This window comes from Lipotes vexillifer, unplaced genomic scaffold (genome assembly GCF_000442215.2).
Source record: "Lipotes vexillifer unplaced genomic scaffold, Lipotes_vexillifer_v1.1 scaffold349, whole genome shotgun sequence".
Taxonomy (NCBI): domain Eukaryota; kingdom Metazoa; phylum Chordata; class Mammalia; order Artiodactyla; family Lipotidae; genus Lipotes; species Lipotes vexillifer.
In genome coordinates this window covers 1,095,852-1,118,002 of record NW_006790574.1, presented here as the reverse complement: position 1 = coordinate 1,118,002, position 22,151 = coordinate 1,095,852, and the positions used below count along the sequence as shown (strand labels likewise).

Here is a 22,151-nt window from a genome sequence, read left to right as displayed (position 1 = left end):
ATGTTTTCTTCATGTATAAATAATTCACAGCCTTCAACAATAGAAAATTACATCATAGTCATTTGAAAAATTCATTTATTATATACCAATATACACTTTCTGTAATAAAAAAGCCTCCCAATACATTGAACCATCTTATAAATGAAATAAGAAAATAAAGTTTTCATCTGTTTTTAAATGGGGCTAAATTAACCAGTACAAGATGCCATATGTATGTCTGCCCTGCAGTCTATGAGATCTATGATCCTGAAAAAGGCCATGAGAAAAAAATGGTGCTTTATTATTTGGCACTGTAGTATTGCTCTTGAATATTTATATAATTAAACATGTTGATATTTTCAAGTCAGTCATTTCAAATGTAAAGCATTCAAAATATATACAGATTTTACAGTTTTTCAATTTTTTGGATCAATCTTTGTTATTTACATTTAAATACATTCAGACCAAACATTTTTTTTAACACTCAGAAGGTACCTTTTTTCACTTTCTATTTTGATACACTCTTTAGATGAATGAAAATAGAAATATATCTTAAAAATGCTATTTGGCAAATATTTTCCAATAATAGTATGTTAGAAGTTATGATAGCTTCTAGTAATGCTCAATTTCCTTAACAAAGTGCACCATTTTACAGTATTATGACTCTAGAAAATAATACAGAAAACAAATATATATTTACTTAAGGCACATTCCAGCAAAAACTATTGAAATATGATTTAAGTTTATCATACTTATATATACCTATATTTCATACTTGGCTGTACTAAAATATACAATAAATGTGCTTGATACTGATTGAGAAAAAAAAAAAAGGAGCAAACTCCAGAAATTCTAGGCAATGAATACTTAATTTTAAATCCATTTCATGAAACTATGTTGTAGAAGTGAGCAAGAATAATCATTTGCATCTCTTTGTAGTGTTAGCATTTTTATTTTTATAGAAAATGGCTCAACATTATATTAAATAGCAGATGAATGTCAGCAAATACCTGTGCAAGCTAAAACGAATGAAATCCTATTTTAGACCTGCTAAATTAGAAGAACAACCTTAGGGCTTCCCTGGTGGCGCAGGGGTTGAGAGTCCGCCTGCCAATGCAGGGGACACGGGTTCGTGCCCGGGTCCGGGAAGATCCCACATGCCGCGGAGCGGCTGGGCCTGTGAGCCATGGCCGTTGAGCCTGTGCTCCGCAACGGGAGAGGCCACAACAGTGAGAGGCCCGCGTACCACAAAATAAAGAAAAAAGAGAGATTTATACATTAAAAACCTGTGCCTCCGGAGCCTGTGTTCCGCAACGGGAGAGGCCACAACAGTGAGAGGCCCGCGTACCAAAAAAAAAAAAAAAAAAAAAAGAACAACCGTAGTATTGATAATTATTTGCAAATAGGGAACTTACTTTCTTCTAGATGATTACGATAATATTGTAAACATTGAAGAAGAGCATTACTGAACTATATAACTCAGATTTCAAATTTAAAATATCCCCAATAAACAGATACGTACACGTGGATTTTTGAGCCCATCAAATTAATTCCCTACTCTCACCCCCAATAATATAAATGTTTGACTGTGAAGAGAGAAAACTACACATGTAAAAAATAAAAATCAAATGTACCATACATTAAAATTCTGATGACTACAGAATAAGATTATATACATAAACATATAGCAATCACAGTTTCCTGCACTGAATGTTTATCAAATAAAAATGTATCAAACAATACTGGGTAGTGTAGCTCCACGTGAATCGTGGTCTTCTAAAAATTCTGAATGAGAATGGAAGACGAGAGGGAGGGCATTGTTCAGTGACAAAACTATGACAAGACGATTGGGAATAACATTGATAAATGCTTCCAGAACACGCAATTTAGCTATAAGCATTGTTTTGCTGTTGTTCTATAATTTAAGTAGAGCCCCTCTCTATGTTTCCTAAGATGTTTTAACATTTACAAAAGATCTACTGAATGAAGAAGTCACTAATTCAATGTCACAAACAGGATGGGCAAAATATTCCTTTAGTGTTGACCGTAAGATGTTCTAGCCTGTTGTCTCATGTACTGTACAGAGACAGTTCATAAAACATGCCTTTTGCCTCTGTTATTAAATACACCCAGAGTATTTGGTGCAAGATTGAGGGAAGGCATTAAATGGTAATAGCTTTGCCACCAAGGCATTTTTGTTTGATGTTCTGAGAATACAGGAATTTGGTACTTTTGTGGGGGGGGAGAAGGTGGGAGGAGAGGGAAGAGGGTATTATCATGCAGCTACCCTTATTCTGCTTGTGCAGAAGCCAAAATACATCATCTCACACTGCTCTAGTAAAACCTGGGTAGAAATGTGCACCACAGATTTTAAACACACAAACAGCCATTTGTGACGAAAATGATGATTTCCTCTTCTGCAGGTGCCTGGTGGTATTGCTGGTAAACATCTCTGGAATCTTCCTGTTATTTCCTGTGAATAACATTCCAATCGAGATAACTCAAAAGTCTTTGGGAGCATAATTTGCAACTATCTCCAACAGGAAAATACAGTATTTTTCCTTGGGTTAGTGATGCTTGGAATTTGGGGGATTGTAAATCCAGTCAATTATAATGAGTGCCATGCTTCCAATCATAAAGATGATTCCAACCACAAGGAAAATTAAAGCCTGTAAGTCAGAGACAACTTGTCAGGGAACACAGAAACTATACTTCCTTAGTACAGTTTGCTTTTATAAGTTGCTTACTTAAGGCAGCCATCTGATTTGCATATTGAATTGTATTAACCTTATAGCTTAGATGTCCATGCCTAGCAGTTCAATCAATTTAGAACCTGAGCTGGGGAAAGAGGGTGAATACAGTAGTAGTGAGATTTAACCCAAATGTTCAAAATAGAAAAACGGTTAATTGATTTGGTACATCAAAATGATGGAATACCCTGTAATCATTACAAATCAAGCAATAGAAAAAGATTTAATGACCTAGGGAGTGCTCACAATCTTTTAGGTGAAAAGGGTCAGGTTATAAAAGAGTAGTATGTATGATATGATTAAATTTTTTAAAGCAAACAAAAACAAAAGCCTCCTATAATGTGTGTTTCATATTCCTTGAAAAAAACTTCAAAGTGTATGTGTGTATGTAATTACATATATACACATATATATATACATGTACATATAATTACATACAAATATTTCATAATTTTAACACTAGAAGGAGCCTTATATATTACCACACAGATCAATCTCCTAATTCTACATATGAGGAAAGAGCAGCTAAAGTTTTTATTTCACTAGAAAGGATCTAGCAGATAATTTTACTCGCTTTTATATCTGGTCAAACTGAAAATAAAAAGACAAGTAATTTGCCAAGGTCTCACTGCTGTAGAAGTCCAAGCAGAATGGACTCTACACAGAGTGGAAATTATGGGGCAAGACGATGGGGGGAGCTTTTGATACCAAAGTCCCTGAACCATCTAGAGAGGAGAATGATTCCCAGGCAAAATTCAGGGTAAGTCAGTCAGACTCAAGCCTTACTATAAGCCTTTATCAAGCAGTCATTGATAATATTTAATATTGGAAAAACAATTATTTCTAGTATATATTTTTGCAGTACTATCATGGGAAAGAAATATATACTCCCCAGGTTAATAAGACTGTAAATTATACTGTAAGAGATTAACTGGAAAACGAATGGCTCTGTTTCTTAGTGCACACCAGGGAACAACAAGATACTGAGGAGGGGAAAACAGAAGCAACATTTTTTTTTTTTTTTTGGCCTTACAAACCTAACGAATATGACCAAAATGTTTCAATTTTTCATCACACTGCTAGGGAGCCTAATTCCTTTCTGCATAATTTCCGGTGGATAATGCAGCAATAGCTTGGTGGTGGAAACTGGAATATATGGAAACCTGTGGGCAAACTCCATTAGCATTTGACAGGTAGGAAGGACTCAGCACAAGACATTTAATATTTGAAGAGAAGAAGTCTTGGAATCATCTGAGTGACAGAAATCCATGCCCCCTTTCTCGCCACCAGAGAGTTCCAGCCCATCTTTGATTTTTGGTTCTTGTGCAGCAATTCATTTTTTGGAACTGTGTGCATGCATATCCTGGTTTACTCTATGTAGTCAAAGAGCAAGTTATAATGGGAGAGATTGCAAACCTTACTTACCCCGACCTTTTGGGGTGATCTAAGAGGTTCTTTCTTGACAAGTTTAAGATAAAAAACTGCTGGAAGAATGAAAATCAGCATAGTGGCAGAAGAAGCCCCTGAGGAGAGACACCGGACAGGTCAAAGTCTTACTCAGCAGGGCAGAGACCCAAGGGCATACACTTGAAAGAAACCGAATCTAAAGCGACCCTAATCAAAGCACGAAAAGCTCTATAAGCTCATGGATGCTTATTCAAAGAAGGTATGTTTATAAATAAAATTTAAATGCACCTAACATCATAGCTGGCTAGTAAGTATACATCACATATAATATACAACAAAAAGGCTGAATGTTACAAATTTATAGGAAATTAGTAATATAAACACATACTAAGAAGGCTGAACTCATCACACACCCTTCTGATCCACTTCTAACTTTTCAAGTTGCGTACACCTGAGTTTTTAAGGTTTTATATTGTATTTAAAATGTGAGTAAACCCTCAAATCAGCAGAATGGAAAATCAAATATACTACAAGGCCACCCAGTTAAGGGAAATAATATGCTTTACAAAGTCAACCTCCTCTTCCTCCAAAGACATCCTTTAAGGCTCAGCTGATACTCACAGACCTAAGAGGGCATGCTGTAGGTAAAAATCTATCTTCCTTCCTCTTGTTGATGCAGAGTTAAGACCTGGGTCCAAATCCTGGGTTCACTCCAAGGTATATGACTTGACTTCTATGGGGCTCAGTTGCCTTGTCTGTCAGAAAAGGCAGCTAGACTAGATGACCTATAAAGTAGGTTTTAGCACTAACATTTTCTGATCCCATTAATAACGTCCAGTGTCTCCTGGGAGGGAGGGACGGTGACCAACTGGACTACTAGGAATTCTGTGAGCCTGAGATGGACCGGGATGCTTGATCTCCCATCACTGGCTCCCTCCATTTATGGACAGCTTGAGTTGATTAGATAAAAACCTTTCTGAAACTTACCTATGAATCCAAAGATGTATTTTATAGTTGGCACCAGGATGACCAAAACATTATTAAGTGCAATAAGTATGGCTGCAATCAGGAAATGTCTTATCCAGCTGAAGGGTCTTTTGGGAAATAACAATGTGGTCACTGATGTACGAATCTACAGCAAGAAAGTGCAAAGGCAAGGTCACTGCTTTGTTTTTGTTTTTAATTGAAGTATAGTTAATTTATAATGTGTTAGTTTCAAGAGCATAGCAAAGTGATTCAGTTATACACACACACACACACACACACACACACACACACATATATATATATATATATATATATATATAATTTCCTCTTTCAGATTCTTTTCCATTGTAGGTTATTACAAGATACTGAGTATGGTTCCATGTGCTATATAATAGGTCCTTGTTGGTTACTTATTTTATATACAGTAATGTGTATATTTTAATCCCAAACTCCTAATTTATTTCTATCCCCTTTCTGTCACTGCTTCGTTTTTGTTTTTTCTTTTTTTCTGTACGCGGGCCTCTCACTGCTGTGGCCTCTCCCGCTGCGGAGCACAGGCTCCGGACACGCAGGCTCAGCGGCCATGGCTCACGGACCCAGCCGCTCCGCGGCATGTGGGTTCTTCCCGGACCGGTGCACGAACTTGTATCCCCTGCATCGGCAGGCGGACTCTCAACCACTGCGCCACCAGGGAAGCCCATCTTAGTCATTTTTAAATGTACAGTCCAGTGGTATTAAGTACATTCATATTGTTGTGCAAGTTTGATGCTGATTTTTGCGAAAGTGTCATTTTCCTTGGTGATCTATCTTGTGCTCCCTTTCTTGGCTTTCAGAATTATTTTATTGAAAATAATCTCAGTCAGAAAGAGATAAAAGAGCAGATAAGATATATAATTCAGAGACACAATAAAACCCTTGTTGATTTCTAATCATGTCTCATCAGCCTGGATTAAGTATGAAGGGCAAGCACTGAATTTATTTGCATGTGACTGTGAACAGAATTTTTACAAACCTGGTGTTTCTTAATTTTACATTTGATTTACCATTTTTGCCGCCTGATATTTTAAAAAATATGATATATTTTGTGTTCACTCCTTTCACCTCCCCACAAGTATAGATTATAAATGCACAAAAGGCAAAGAACAAGACCTAATAATCTTAACATTCCTCATTTCTACCTTAGTGTCTTGCATGCAGGAGGCACTCAATAAATGTTGACTTATATTGAACAGAGCAAAACTTTTTCCTCCCTTTGAGATCCTTGACAGATTTCAGCCCTGTTTCAGCAGCTGAAATAAGTAGGGGAAGGGTCAAGAGAGGCTCCAGTTGTAGCACCTGCTCAAGTTACCCTGATGTAACCGGATAAAAAGATCCTTGTGGGTAGAGGGAGGGAGTGCCATTTATGTTTGAACAGCTTAACAAAGTTGGAAATATTCTTATCTCTGGAATCTTTTAGAGGACACTTTTGGACTTAGTGGAATTCGTTTATTGGCTTTTCAATAAGTGAGCACTTGAATTAAGCTAGAACTTCCCATTTTTAGAAATGCTAGGATTGATTTTCACTTTAAAATTTTGCTTCTGAAGTCTCTAAATGGTGTGGAGATGGGAATTCACTTAGAAGAGAGAAAATGTAAAATATATTTTGAAACATACATATGAATGACAAAAACTTTGAGCTGAATTGCTTGCAGTGTCTAATGTGACATTCTCTTCATACCAGTACACCAAAAATTAAAGCCATCTGCTTAGGTTTAAAAGGCAATTTCACTTCCAGAATGGCAAGGCCAGACAGTCTCTGGAAACGGTTTGTTTGTAACGGATTTTTAAATTTGGATGAGTGAAAATTATGAATCTCACTCTGAAAAGTAGACTGAGGAAAACAAATGGTTTGATTTTTGTTTTCCCCAGCAGCTTGGAAATTCTACATTATGTCCTACAATTAGTGCTTATTCAATATTGTCCAAACTTAATAAGCTTAAAATAAGCTTTCTATGGTTCATACATAGTGCTTAAGGATCTATTTGTCTGAAAGTGATAAACTTATAGCATAAACAAGTAGAATACAGGTTATTTTCAGGCAGGGGTCACATGTATGTGCACACACATATATATATATATATATATATATATATATAATTTCCTCTTTCAGATTCTTTTCCATTGTAGGTTATTACAAGATACTGAGTATGGTTCCATGTGCTATATAATAGGTCCTTGTTGGTTACTTATTTTATATACAGTAATGTGTATATTTTAATCCCAAACTCCTAATTTATTTCTATCCCCTTTCTGTCACTGCTTCGTTTTTGTTTTTTCTTTTTTTCTGTACGCGGGCCTCTCACTGCTGTGGCCTCTCCCGCTGCGGAGCACAGGCTCCGGACACGCAGGCTCAGCGGCCATGGCTCACGGACCCAGCCGCTCCGCGGCATGTGGGTTCTTCCCGGACCGGTGCACGAACTTGTATCCCCTGCATCGGCAGGCGGACTCTCAACCACTGCGCCACCAGGGAAGCCCATCTTAGTCATTTTTAAATGTACAGTCCAGTGGTATTAAGTACATTCATATTGTTGTGCAAGTTTGATGCTGATTTTTGCGAAAGTGTCATTTTCCTTGGTGATCTATCTTGTGCTCCCTTTCTTGGCTTTCAGAATTATTTTATTGAAAATAATCTCAGTCAGAAAGAGATAAAAGAGCAGATAAGATATATAATTCAGAGACACAATAAAACCCTTGTTGATTTCTAATCATGTCTCATCAGCCTGGATTAAGTATGAAGGGCAAGCACTGAATTTATTTGCATGTGACTGTGAACAGAATTTTTACAAACCTGGTGTTTCTTAATTTTACATTTGATTTACCATTTTTGCCGCCTGATATTTTAAAAAATATGATATATTTTGTGTTCACTCCTTTCACCTCCCCACAAGTATAGATTATAAATGCACAAAAGGCAAAGAACAAGACCTAATAATCTTAACATTCCTCATTTCTACCTTAGTGTCTTGCATGCAGGAGGCACTCAATAAATGTTGACTTATATTGAACAGAGCAAAACTTTTTCCTCCCTTTGAGATCCTTGACAGATTTCAGCCCTGTTTCAGCAGCTGAAATAAGTAGGGGAAGGGTCAAGAGAGGCTCCAGTTGTAGCACCTGCTCAAGTTACCCTGATGTAACCGGATAAAAAGATCCTTGTGGGTAGAGGGAGGGAGTGCCATTTATGTTTGAACAGCTTAACAAAGTTGGAAATATTCTTATCTCTGGAATCTTTTAGAGGACACTTTTGGACTTAGTGGAATTCGTTTATTGGCTTTTCAATAAGTGAGCACTTGAATTAAGCTAGAACTTCCCATTTTTAGAAATGCTAGGATTGATTTTCACTTTAAAATTTTGCTTCTGAAGTCTCTAAATGGTGTGGAGATGGGAATTCACTTAGAAGAGAGAAAATGTAAAATATATTTTGAAACATACATATGAATGACAAAAACTTTGAGCTGAATTGCTTGCAGTGTCTAATGTGACATTCTCTTCATACCAGTACACCAAAAATTAAAGCCATCTGCTTAGGTTTAAAAGGCAATTTCACTTCCAGAATGGCAAGGCCAGACAGTCTCTGGAAACGGTTTGTTTGTAACGGATTTTTAAATTTGGATGAGTGAAAATTATGAATCTCACTCTGAAAAGTAGACTGAGGAAAACAAATGGTTTGATTTTTGTTTTCCCCAGCAGCTTGGAAATTCTACATTATGTCCTACAATTAGTGCTTATTCAATATTGTCCAAACTTAATAAGCTTAAAATAAGCTTTCTATGGTTCATACATAGTGCTTAAGGATCTATTTGTCTGAAAGTGATAAACTTATAGCATAAACAAGTAGAATACAGGTTATTTTCAGGCAGGGGTCACATGTATGTGCTTTTTTAGCCCTGTGTTGAAATAATGCCTTTCATTCTATAAGCTGAGTTAGAGGCAAACCTATCTGTACAGGGCCTCTGAATGTAAATAAATACAGTTTCCTAAGGTTTCATGTCTCCCAGAAAGACTAAGATTTGGCCTAATGATGTAATGGTATAGAAAGTTTACAGGAATAATGGTTGAAGTAAGTGGTGAAATCTTGCTCTTCAGAATGAATAAGGAGTAACAAAATCCCAAACAGAACTGAAGGCATTTAGAGTTGCCAATGCATTCCTAAAATGGGCAACAGGGTAAATAGGGAGATGGAAGGCTGCTGATGGTGGTAGTTGGTGGAAAAGAATAGAATGAAACTTGCTAGTCATTCCATGTGTAAACGCTGCCTTGAGGAGTGAGCCTGGGATCGCGAGGTCCCCAGCAGCTCTGTTTACCTGTGTGTCAAGATAGAGGTGACTCTGACTTATTATCCAGAAAGCCTTGCCTTCTGCCCCACTTATCTCAGTGCCCTTTTCTCTCTGACACAAACTGATAAGAACCTGGAAATGTGGGTCAGATGCTGCACGTGGGGAAGTCCCCAGCCACAGCCCCATGAATAATTCTAGAAAAGTTCCATGCAGTTCTAGAGAAAACCTCTGTTATTTCCAGAGACAGCGTTCTGAACAGGAGCCTGTTAGGAGGTGCTGTGTTCTAAAGTGGGGACTTAATGTGAGGTCAGAAACGTGGAGGTTGAGTAGAAATCGGGAGCCTTAGTTCTGCACTCCAAAAAAAAATCCATTCTGTTGCTGAGAAGTGAACCACACTTCAGTAGGATTGCGTAGGACAAGAGTGTAGGAAATACCTCTGCATCACCGTTCTACTCCAGTTCATAGCAACATCTGCCATATTTCTAGGCCTCTATCTATATTCACTTCAAAACAGGAAGTCTGAAGGCAACATAAGTGAAAAGACTGGTTTTACTAAAATAAAATGAAGAGGAAGTAGCCAAAGAACCTGAGACACGATCTCCTTTTTTTCTTTTTAAGGTGCAGTAGGTAGAATTTGAGTCTGTGTGTCCTTGATAAACCCATTAGGGTTATTGAGGTTTCTGTTTTTCATGGTAATGTGTGCATTTTCTGCATAAAGGGAAGCACAAGCTGAAAATGGCATTATTCGTCCTTGGGAAGGAGGTGCAGTCCAGTAATAGACATCCCACTACATATCACCCCCTCCCACTACTAAGAAAGACAAAACAGTGTTGAGTGGCTTGTGAAAAAGCTAGAGTCTTAATTCTCTTTATTTATTTATTGTTCAATAAACACTTCAAGCACTTACTTTGTGCACTTTCTAAGAAGAAAAGAGCTAACCTGTCTGGAGAAAAGAAAGATAATAAATGGAGAGAAAAAAGGAAAAAGCAACCACCACCATCAATAACACTTGTCATCTCTTCTTGGGCTCTTAAGAAAAAGAACCAACATATTTGTTGAAAATAGGAGAATACAAAATAATTCCTAAAACTGATAGATTTTAATCCAGATTAAACCTAATACATGTTAGGTTTTATTTTTTTGTTTTATTATTTGTATGGGGGGATACCAAAGCAAAGTCAATAAACTTATTGGTCAAGAGTTTTCTTAATTCAAAGAAACTTGTCAGGAAAACCATGCTCTTTGACTCAGCATTGGACACATGGAGAATCTTGGTTCTAAACTGTAAGAAACAAACAAATATATCACAACCAACTTCTATCACTTTGGGAGAGAAGTGTCTGAATGTAGCCTTGTGGCACTTGACTGGGACAGGGAGACTGGACCCACTTTTATGTCATCCATCAAAGCCATGGAGGCTTGGTTCAAATAGCTAAGATCCTCACCCAAACTGAAGTTCATGGCAAATGTTGGCGAGGGGATGAATCTATGCTTTTGCTAGAAAAGGCAGTTTATACACCTCAAGAAAGGGCAAGATTCATTTGGAGATGATTTTCCTTAGCAAACCTTGTTGAGCTCATCTTGTGCCAGTCACTGTGCACACCGCTTACCTCCAGGGGAAAATGTGGACAATCAAACAGACCATCTAAATGTAACGTTGTAGGGGGTGAGGCAGAATTACATGCAAAATATTTCATAAATGCTAATGTTGAGTTTAAATGCATAATGAAGGATAACAGTTAGTTAGTTTTCTGAAATTTGGTTCTAATGGTCAATTTTGGTTTTAATGGGCATCGGATGGAAAATGTTTCCAAACTACTATGGGAGATACAACTAATGGGAAATGTGTTGCCATTCCTGGTGGTCAGGTTTATGCCACTGCCTGATCTGTTATACAAGGGAAGAATTTCTGTGGACAACCTGGATTGTTAATGTCAAAGTGAAATGGTCATCACTAAATGAAAGGTTGACTTTCATTTCGTGTTATCATGACCGCAGCCATCAGCGTCATGCTGTGAGCAATGCATTAGTTCAACTATTAACAACTAGCTGAGTAACGACAGCCAAGTCCATTCATCTCTTGAGACCATGGCTTGAAAGCACTGCATTTAGGGTTTATGAATAAAGCAATACAGAAGCACATAACAGATTTCTTTTACAAAATGCTTTGATTCAACAATGATATGAGTGCCCGCTGTATGCCAGAATTTAATCAGTAATATCTTTACACACAAAAAGAAGGGTTCCAGATATTCTTTTCTTGGTGATGCTGTTTGCTTGGAAATTTTACCCTATGGTACCCTTTCTGTCTACAGCTGTCTTCTGCCTTGTCCCCACAATGGAGCTGATTTTAGGCTAAAGATGAGTGCATAACATTTGAAATACTTTCAGATATATGAGAGGCAAGACATTATTTAAAAGTAAACTCTTGGCCACCATAGTAATAAGGATCTGATTTCATGCACTCATGAAAAAGGAATGTGCCAAAAAATAATTCAGCACGCAAGCTGCATTTAAAGTGACCGCAGTGTCATTATATGAGCAGACCTCATCTGCTTGGCCCTGTATGGAATATTCTGTGCAGGACAGTGCTGGCTACTGATTTTTCCCCCTAAAATGAATGGTAAATTCAGTACTTATGAAAGTAGAAGTGTTGGCAGGAAAGTGCAGACTTGTGTTTACCCATAGGTGGTGATTTTAACTCATGCAGCCCAAGTCTCCATGACCAGCCCTGCTCTGTGATCCCAGAACAACTGACGTCAATGGCAAATGCCATGTAGGGACCATCTTAGTACGAGTCTGGCAAGAGGGTGTGTGTCAGTCTTGGGGGCAGTAGAAGAAGAGACATGTGGTGGATAACATGACTATTTTTCAAGAAATTTGGTTCTAGTGTGTAATTTACTTAACATGAATCTCCTCATTAGCCTTCAAGAAATCAGATCAAATAAGGTGACTTTTGGATGTTTAGGTAGCACAATAAAATCAGGGGAGAAAATGAAATACCTTCAGAACTGTGGTGAAAATGTAATATGATTTGAAAGTGAATGTGATTTCGGCTTTCAAATTTCCGAAGTTATATGAATTCCTACTCATTTCTATTAATCCACAAGAGAGAAGCTCAAGATCTGCTTTTTTGAATTTGAGCTTAAAAATGAATTCCAGTTTCATTAGGTGCCATTTTTGTTTTTATTTCCATTTCTCTAAGAGGTGGGTCAAAAAGGATCTTGCTGTGATTTTGCACAGCAAAGGAAACCATAAACAAGACGAAAAGACAGCCCTCAGAATGGGAGAAAATCTTTGCAAATGAAGCAACTGACAAAGGATTAATCTCCAAAACATACAAGAAACTCATGCAGCTCAGTATCAAAAAAACAAACAACCCAATGCAAAAATGGGCAGAAAACCTAAATAGACATTTCTCCAAAGAAGATATACAGATTGCCAACAAACACATGAAAGAATGCTCAACATCATTAATCATTAGAGAAATGCAAATCAAAACTACAATGAGATATCATCCCACACCAGTCAGAATGGCCGTCATCAAAAAATCTAGAAACAATAAATGCTGGAGAGGGTGTGGAGAAAAGGGAACCCTCTTGCACTGTTGGTGGGAGTGTAAATTGATCCAGCCACTATGGAGAACAGTATGGAGGGTCCTTAAAAAACTAAAAATAGAACTACCATACGTCCCAGCAATCCCACTACTCGGCATATACCCTGAGAAAACCATAATTCAAAAAGCGTCATGTACCACAATGTTCATTGCAGCTCTATTTACAATGGCCAGGACATGGAAGCAACCTAAGAGTCCATCGACAGATGAATGGATAAAGAAGATGTGGCACATATATACAATGGAATATTACTCAGACATAAAAAGGAACGAAACAGAGTTATTTGTAGTGAGGTGGATGGACCTAGAGACTGTCATACAGAGTGAAGTAAGTCAGAAAGAGAAAAACAAATACTGTATGCTAACTCATATATATGGAATCTAAAAAAGAAAAAAGAAAAGTGGTCATGAAGAACCTAGGGGAAAGATGGGAATAAAGATGCAAACCTACTAGAGAATGGACTTGAGGATACTGGGAGGGGGAAGGGTAAGCTGGGACAAAGTGAGAGAGTGGCATGGACATATATACACTACCAAACTTAAAATGGATAGCTAGTGGGAAGCAGCCACATAGCACAGGGAGATCAGCTTGGTGCTTTGTGACCACCTAGAGGGGTGGGATAGGGAGGGTGGGAGGGAGGGAGATGCAAGAGGGAAGAGATATGGGAACATATGTATATGTATAACTGATTCACTTTGTTATAAAGCAGAAACTGACACACAATTGTAAAGGAATTATACTCTAATAAAGATGTTAAAAAATTAATTTCAACCTCAATAAAGCTGTAAAACAGACAAATACATAGAAATAAATTTTGTGATTTTCCCCCTACATTTAAAAAGCACTTAACATTTAAAAATACTTGCTCTAGCAAGTATTCCCTGGCAGTCCAGTGGTTAGGACTCTGTGCTTTCACTGCCAAGGGCATGGATTGGCTCCCTGGCTGGGGAACTATAAGCCCGCAAGCCAGGCAGTGCAGCCAAAAATAATTAAAAAAAATTTTTTAAATAAAGAAAATACTTTCTCTGTCTACATATTACATAGTCAATTTTAAGTGGGTTCAAAATGCTATATAAAAAAATAATGTTCCTGGGCATTGCATTATAATTAAATCAACATCAAGTCAGGACGTATGTACTAATCTGTGGTGTCAAGCAGGATTCTTTCACCAAAGCCATGTACTTACAGGGAACAGCACTATGGGCACAGTTAGTGTTACAGCCACCAGGACGGCCAGGCGTACCATGAGGAGAGGGGTGTCAAATGTGTACACTTTGCTGTAAGCATGAAGCAATTCATCTTCAACTTCTCCTGCAAAGAGGAAGAGGAGAATGAGTCCACTAGGTGTAGTCACATCGGCACTGCTTACCTAAGACCACGTTTTACAGAAGGAACACAGTATAGTAGAAAGAACCCAGGTCTGGGAATCCAAACACCTCGGTTTTTTATCCTGTTTCTTAGCTTATGAGCTATATGACCTTTGTTCAAATGAACAAAGGGGCCCTGAAGCTTGTAAAGTTGCAGGAGGTAATATAAAATTGCTAAGGCTCTTCTCTAGGTCATTTGCATTGTGATAAATCTTTCTCTGCTATACAGAAGCACCACAAAACAGAGGACAGGCTGAGGTCTTCTGGTTGAAAGGGATGAAAGAGCCAAGCCTCATCAGCCTGTCCCTCACATCTTGCCACCTCCTTCCACCCTCACCTGCCCAGTGAGCCCCGAAGCAGCTTCTCCAAACCCAGTATGGAAACCCTAGGACAAATGATCTTTAACAGTTTTTCAAACTCAACCATTATGACTCCATCATGACACTGACAGACATACTTCTGGGCTTTTTCAAGTTTTTGTTTGTCTCACTGAGTTGAGACTCATTGATTAAGTAACAAAGATGAATTAGTATGATTGTTATAGGGTCTCCCAATGAATACCGCTATAAGATTAAGATGCTGCCCTCCTGGAAAACACACTTCTTTCAGAATTCCAGGCATAAATGACAAGGAAATGCTTACAGAATCAGATGTACTCTGATTTTCCCACTACTCCCCTCAAAGTCAGACAAAGGGGGTTAAAAATACTTTCAAAGGCATTGACCCAATTTTCATTAACCAGCGAAGAGTTAATGCCCAATCTAAATCAATGCTTGGTTAAAAGCCAAATATTAGTAAAAAAAAAATAAAATAAAATAAAAAAACAAGCAAATGATGCCCCCTCCAGTCTCTTCCTACCCAATTTGTCTTGCAATCAATTTAATTTACCTAGTCAGCAGGGGAAAAAAAATGCAAAATGTTAGAGAGGCTTATTTTAAAAACATATTTATGTTGATAACATTGATTTGTGTTAATGTTTGATTCCCTGAAATTTGTCTGTAGGGCCATGCTTCATCGAAGAGAAGAACAATCCTGCTCCTTTTGTGTCCTGTTAAGATGCCACAGAGGATATGTTTTCGGCATAATCAAACGTGACCATAGTCACTTTGCTTTTTGATAGTACGTCCCCAGATCAAAAGGAATTCTGTCATGCCCTTTTTTCTTAGGAAACCATTCACTATAACAGAATAGAATGAGATAACCCAGAAAATTTGTCTAATGCTCCAAGCCTTGACTTGACTTGTAAACTTGACTTGACTCCAAGCCTTGACTTGACTTGACTGGTAAACAAGAAGCAGGTTCCAACTCAAGGACTTGGTACTTTTTCTGCCATTTGCTTGGTAGTTAGTTATTCCACTGAAAGAGCTTTACAACATGCAATCTGATTCACTCTCACAGTATGTATGTAGCTTTAGATGGCTTAGAAAATCAAGCCAAAGAAATATCCTCTATCCCCTAAGGAAAATAATTAAATTAGAGGGACGGTTTTTACAAAATATGTGTGAATTCACAAATTATTATAACCTGTTAGGCAGCCTGGTTCAGTTTCCATTTTCTTAGGTCAAATGAGACTAGAATAGCATGTTAATTGAGCATGTCCATCTACAGATCATGCTGTTTATTGAGAGTAACTAAAAGAATTATACCTACACGGATTAATGATCAGTCCAACTAGGACTGGCACAAAGAAAATGACTTTGACAGAGTGACCTACCATAAAATGTTAGGTAACCGAAGAGGGCAGCAAGCAGGTACATGACGAGCATACCCGTGATGGAAACATTTGACACTGTTTGCATCTTCCTTCGGGACCGACTGAAAAGAAAAAGAACACTGAGCTTTGGTTTTCTGAAGAGATGAAAATATCACTACTTACAATTAAAATTTTAAAAATAATAAAAGAATGTGTGCCTGTGTTACTCATTATAAAACCACATTTCTAGCGCAGAAACACAGCTTATTTAAATTTGCCTTAGGGAATTATGGAGGATTTGTTTCCATTTTTCTTAAATGCTACTTCTTTAGTCTTAGGAAGGACTATTTTCCTATATGAGGATCAGTTTATTTTATGTTGATAAGTATGCTTGTCTATTGAGTATTTAAGAATGTAACTAGCACAAAGGTCAAACTGGCTCCTAATGTAGAAAGACTTCATATTTCATAGTGAGATAGATTTGAGGACCAGAATCCGCTAGAAACTTCAAAGCACTACTCCCAGGAGTCCAGACAACCTGAAGCCTGATATCATTACCTGGACAGCTTCTGGAAACCATTCTAGAGGCACCTGGCTGCTGACACTGGGGTAACTGCTATCACTTCTCTGTCTTTCGGCTCAGATCAAGTGTAGAGTAACTGCCACATGGGATTTTCCAAGTAAATCAAAGACATCAAAATAATTGAAAGTGCTCTATAAGTTTTTTAAGAGGTAAATCGGAATATATGGGGCAAGTTATTGTTATTTAGTGAGAACAAAGACTGAGGTTATTGATGTCTGGGTAAAGAAGATGAGAATTACAGGACCACCTCCCCTCAGGGTAAAGGAAGTGGGCTTAGACCCACTCAGACCCACTCATCCCCAAGGACATGTTAACAACCTCAAAGGGAAAAGAGTATTAAGGAATCATCGAATATCAGCTGGAAGAAAGAAGATTGTCTAACCAGTGTTTCCATTATACAGATTAGACTATGAAGGCCAGATATGGGCACACCCCAGTGGTGGAACGTCTTCTAGGCAAGGGTTAAAGACTGACCATAGGTGACATCAGTGGCTTAGCCAGGCCACCCTAATCATAATTTTTGGTCTTCATGGGTGTGGGTCATTTCCAGTTCAGATGACCTCACTTCTTCCCACCAATATTCAAATTCAAATTCCCCATGCTTGCCAAAATCCTTACAGACATTGGCTCATCCTTCCTCTGTCCTGAACCCCTCCCCTGGATCCTTAGGATGAAGGAACAGGAGAAAAGGAAGCAGTGAGGGGGCTGATTCACACCTTTGTGGTAAAAGCACATTATTGATGAGTGGTTATAGCATAAACCTCCTGTGAAGACAAACCTGTAAACTATGCTTCTGTGTAAAGCACCTTTGAAAATATGAGCACATTTTCAAAGCAAATTAGAATGCTAAAATGATGGCTGCCTTACTCTTTGAGTTCACTGTAGATGGGAAGGACCTCAGGGTGGCATACAAAAGCAAATGCTAGGATGGGAATTGCATAGGCCGTCTGAAAAACAAAGACAACACCGCATGTTTAGCATTCCAACACAGAGAGCTACCCCAGGCCATCTCAGTTTGTGAGATAAAAACTCAGAGGCCACGTTGCTAGGCTCTTAGAGGCCTAGACCTCTCACTTACCCGGGAGTTGAATACAAAGTATTTGGGCTGACACTTGTCATCACTGTGTGCTTCATACTCTACTCCACTGCCATGAATAGAGCCCTTGGCCTGTTTCTCATCTAGCTCTGCAGGATTCTGGTGGGTGTAATCCATCATGAAGTTCACATCACTACTCTCAGAGTTGTTGGGTAACATCATCACGTGCATTGGAACTGTACTGTTGAATGTCAGATTCCCAACATTGTGATCCAGAACAGGCAGAGGGCAGGGTATTTGGAATTTCTTGTAAATCACCTAGACCCGGTCATTAACACAACAACAAGTCAGCCTTTTGAGGAAAACAATGAAACAAAAATCCCTGTGTGTGGTTTATAGGGTAGAGGCGAGGGAACTCTGCTGAGGATTCCTTTTAGACTAATGGACAACGGAGACTCCCTCTAGCCTCAGTTTGATGTAAGGAGTTGGAACTATGGTTGGCAACTCTCTCCCTTAGAGTCAACAAGACAGTATTTTGCGTGAATCTATCCCAAACTTCATGCATACTCTTCCATGAGAAAGATGATCATTTTCTTGCTACATTGCACCTCTTTCATTTCTTCCAACTAATGAAAATATGGGTCATCAGGAAATTCCCCCCTCCTCCTTTGCCTCTTTGGGGAAATGCTATATAAATGTCGGCATTCATGATATTTACAGAAATTCCCCCTTTTGGAGAGGAGAGGGAGTGGGGTGGGGAAAGGATTTCTTTCTTTAATTCCACTGTGGTCACCTTCTCTTCATGGGTAGAATGAATAAGAGAAAATGGCTGATTCATGTAAATATGGCTAATTCTATAGCCTACTCATTTATCTTCTGGGACTCTTGACTTCTTTTTCCTCCGCCTGTCTAAATACTGGGTTGTTGTCACATTTCTGCTTGAAGTGCTCCTTTCGTCCAAATATACATTCAGTGTGCCTAGAACATACTATTAGCAACGGTCTTGACATTCTAACTCAACTGTTTTTAAACTCATGACTGTTCTTTTCTCATTCCAAATTAGAATGCAAGGAAATTACTTGTGATGCAAGAACTATTTCATGCTAATGATGTGCTTGAACAAAAATGAGGACACCAATTCAGGCACTGAAAGCATCACACGCCTACCAAGTTACAAGGGTCATGTAAAAATCACTTACCACACTGACAAAAAACACCATGCAGGTAAGAGAAAATCCACTGGTATAACCAAGGTAACCTAGGGGTTAGCAGAGAAATTCCGGAAGGTGAATATGGCATCCTCAATCAGCTTACCTCTTGGAATACAAAATGAAAATAAAAATGGAAAATGACTTTACCTAAATTTTTAAGAAGAGAAAGTGGGAGAATGATTCCAACTGATACAAATATGACGAGGTAGTTGCCATTGACATACCATTCTCTAGAAAAGAGAGCCCAGAATATTAGGATCAGAAAAGACCAAGTAGAATGAGTCTCTTGATGTTACAGAGAGAGCAGAAGACATACCCAGTATTTTCTTCAAGTCCCATGAACGCTCTGATTACTTCAGGTAGTTCGTATTTAATAATGAAGAGGTAGCTTGACATGGCTAAAATGGAAGACGTGAGAGCTTAGTGGTGTGCACGGCACCAAAGTCACAGGCAAGTTGTGAGAAGTCCAGGCATTGGTACACCCCTCCTTCTCAGTAATTCCCAAAGCGAAAGAAAAGCCACCCACTATGTTTTCTGTACTGTTTCCAAGTTCTTCTCATGAATAGACATTCGGCCCTTTGGCTCTTGCCTGTGAACCTTTGCTAACAGTATCAATGCTGATTCTGTGTTAAATCCAGCTCTGAGGTTTTCAGTGAAGCTACAGTTTCAAAGTTTTTTTCCTGGAGTCATACTGGATTGATAAAAAAAAAAAGTACAAGAGAGGATAGCTTCTCTAACCTTTGTCAATGAAGTTTTTTCTATATCCTTTGTCCAAATAAGAAATCATACAAAGTGGCAAAATTTCTTGAACGTCTAGATAAGTGATGTATGTGTGATCATGTGCTCTTCTGAATACCTGATCTATAAAATCTATAAACCCTCTCCTTGGAAAAATAGTTATGCATACATATGCATAACATACAATTTTGCCTACAATTGTAGGGATTTATGCAACATCCCTTTCCCAAGTCCAACCACTCAGTGAAGAATAATACTAATTTGCTATTTCACACGTGATCAAAAGACTCAATTGAAAATAAAACTGACAAGTTTCGCATTACAAGGTTTAAGTGTGTGCAACATCCTTCTGGTGAATTTTTGCTAACAGACATTTAAAGCAGATATCTAAGTTGCAGATTGAACTATTCATAGTTTAAAAATATTTCCTTAATCTCAAACGAAAGTAATAACGGTGATAACAGTTCCCCACATTGTTTAGTTCTGCATGTGATCAGCTGAAAATCCACATGAAAGAGCAAGGTGCATCTTATCATCTTCATTCCACAGCTGAGGATATAAAAAATTTGAGAGCTTAACTGACATGTCCAAGATCGCACAGCTTGAAAATGACAGACCACATCCAAAATATAAGATCCCTGATTTCAGGCCAGTGTGTCTTCTCTATTGTGCAATGAAATGATTTTTACAATACCTGATGTGTCTTCTGTAAACATGATTTGGTTAATCTTTACAAAGACCTTGGCTAAAGCTAAATCTTACAGAGGGTAAACAGAGGAGATATTTCTGATTAACTGGTTCAGCGAGGTACCATTCAATTTTAGAGCTATTAGTTGCTGACTCTCAGTGATGTCACCACTGTTAATGTGTTTGGTCTTCGAAAATTCAGAATGATCCAGACCTGTCTGGGTAATGTCAACATTATTCTGCTAATGGTCAGTGTTAATTTTTCAGGGGATTGAGAAAATTAAACGTTCTAAATGTGGAGTTGCTAAATACAGAAATACGAGTGATTTCTTTTAGGCCACAATAACCACTAATCACATAGAGAAACCAAAGTGAGAGATTTTCAGGAAAGGTGTATGAAATTTCATCTCACTCTCTTAAAGCCACACTGTGGGGTGAGGGGCTTGACTGAGAGATGATGTTATAGTTTATTCCATTGTTTAGAAGCATAATAGTAGCTATACCTGGAACAATAGACAATGCTGCTGCCACTCAGCCTGTTGGGCTCAGGGCTAAGCATGTGTATGTCCAGTTAGTTCAGTGGTCCAAACAAGTATATAAGATCACCTATGAAGAGATTCTATGAAAGGCTTGATATTTTAAACCTTGATAAGGCTGAGAATTTGAACCAAATGTAAAGCAGTTTATTTGGTGGGGAATGGGGGACTTATATGCTTGGGACCCAATGCCAGTAAAATGAATGAAACAATTCCAGTGTTACTGCCAAATTCTACCCAGGACTGTAGTCTTACTATACAAAAAATATGAAAGACATAAATACAAATCATTAAGATATGACTGATTTTATTTATCTGCCTACCAACTATCCGTTATCAGGAGCAGGTATAGCTGGATAAAGGTTACTAAAGAAATTGCTGCACTCTAGAAATGATAGATAATTCCAGTGATTTTATTAATTAAGAAGAATGACCTCCTTGCAAGATCTCTGTGTAAGTTTATTTACTGCAGCATTGTTTACAATAGTAAAAAAAACTGGGAACGATCCAAAACTGTTCATTAAGGGATTCAGTAAACCAATTGTGGTGTATTTATACAATGGAAAGCTCAAAAGCCATTAAAAAGAGTAATATGCAAAAACATTCAAGGCATACTGTTAAATAAAAAAAGCAAGCGGTAAATCGGTATTAGAAGATGATCCTGTTTTAACAGTAACGATATATTTGTTAAATTTGTCATAGAGGAAAACCGGGCGTCGGTTTTTCTAAGGATGATTTACATAAACATTTCTTTGTAATTTATATATTTATGTAATGTTTTTGTTTTTCACAATTAGCATATATTTGTCTTATAATTATAAAAGTGCCATTTAAAAACAACCAGGAGAGCTCCAGTCACATGGATATTGAATCCGAGAACTGGAGAGGAGGGTGCATGTACTGAACCTGTATTATTATGACACTGTGAGGATGAGCTATTACTCTCAATTGCATAGGTGGAAAAATTGGACTCAGAGGTGCAAAGTGATTTTCCCAAGGTCATAGATAGTGACAGAAACAAGCTCAAATTCAGGTGTTATCAGGCGCCAAAAGTCTATCCTCTACTCATGGGTTTTAAAATGTCTTTTAAAAAACAGTGACATACCAGATATATACAAACAAGGCTAAGGGAGCCCAGAAGAGCTAGTACCTAATAGCCTAGAGAACGATGGATCATGGAGCAAACAGAGAGGGAGAGCCAGAGAATGTTTATGTGTTAGGGCTGGAGGATTGTAAAAGTAGGGGAA

General features: G+C 38.0%; 1 protein-coding gene across 1 annotated transcript in view; it reads right to left on the bottom strand.

Moving 5' to 3' along the window:
• Positions 1-1,930: 1,930 nt before the first annotated feature.
• Positions 1,931-22,151, bottom strand: part of SLC38A4 (solute carrier family 38 member 4) — a 31,833-nt gene continuing 11,612 nt past the window's right edge. Inside the window, exons 6-15 of the mRNA XM_007463853.1 lie at positions 19,260-19,341; positions 19,091-19,173; positions 18,932-18,990; positions 17,775-18,050; positions 17,564-17,643; positions 16,135-16,235; positions 14,240-14,364; positions 5,124-5,268; positions 4,155-4,252; positions 1,931-2,648 (exon numbers count right to left, since the gene is read on the bottom strand). Coding sequence (XP_007463915.1) covers positions 2,547-2,648; positions 4,155-4,252; positions 5,124-5,268; positions 14,240-14,364; positions 16,135-16,235; positions 17,564-17,643; positions 17,775-18,050; positions 18,932-18,990; positions 19,091-19,173; positions 19,260-19,341 — 1,151 coding nt within the window. The 3' untranslated portion in view covers positions 1,931-2,546. The remainder of the gene's footprint in view (positions 2,649-4,154; positions 4,253-5,123; positions 5,269-14,239; positions 14,365-16,134; positions 16,236-17,563; positions 17,644-17,774; positions 18,051-18,931; positions 18,991-19,090; positions 19,174-19,259; positions 19,342-22,151) is intronic.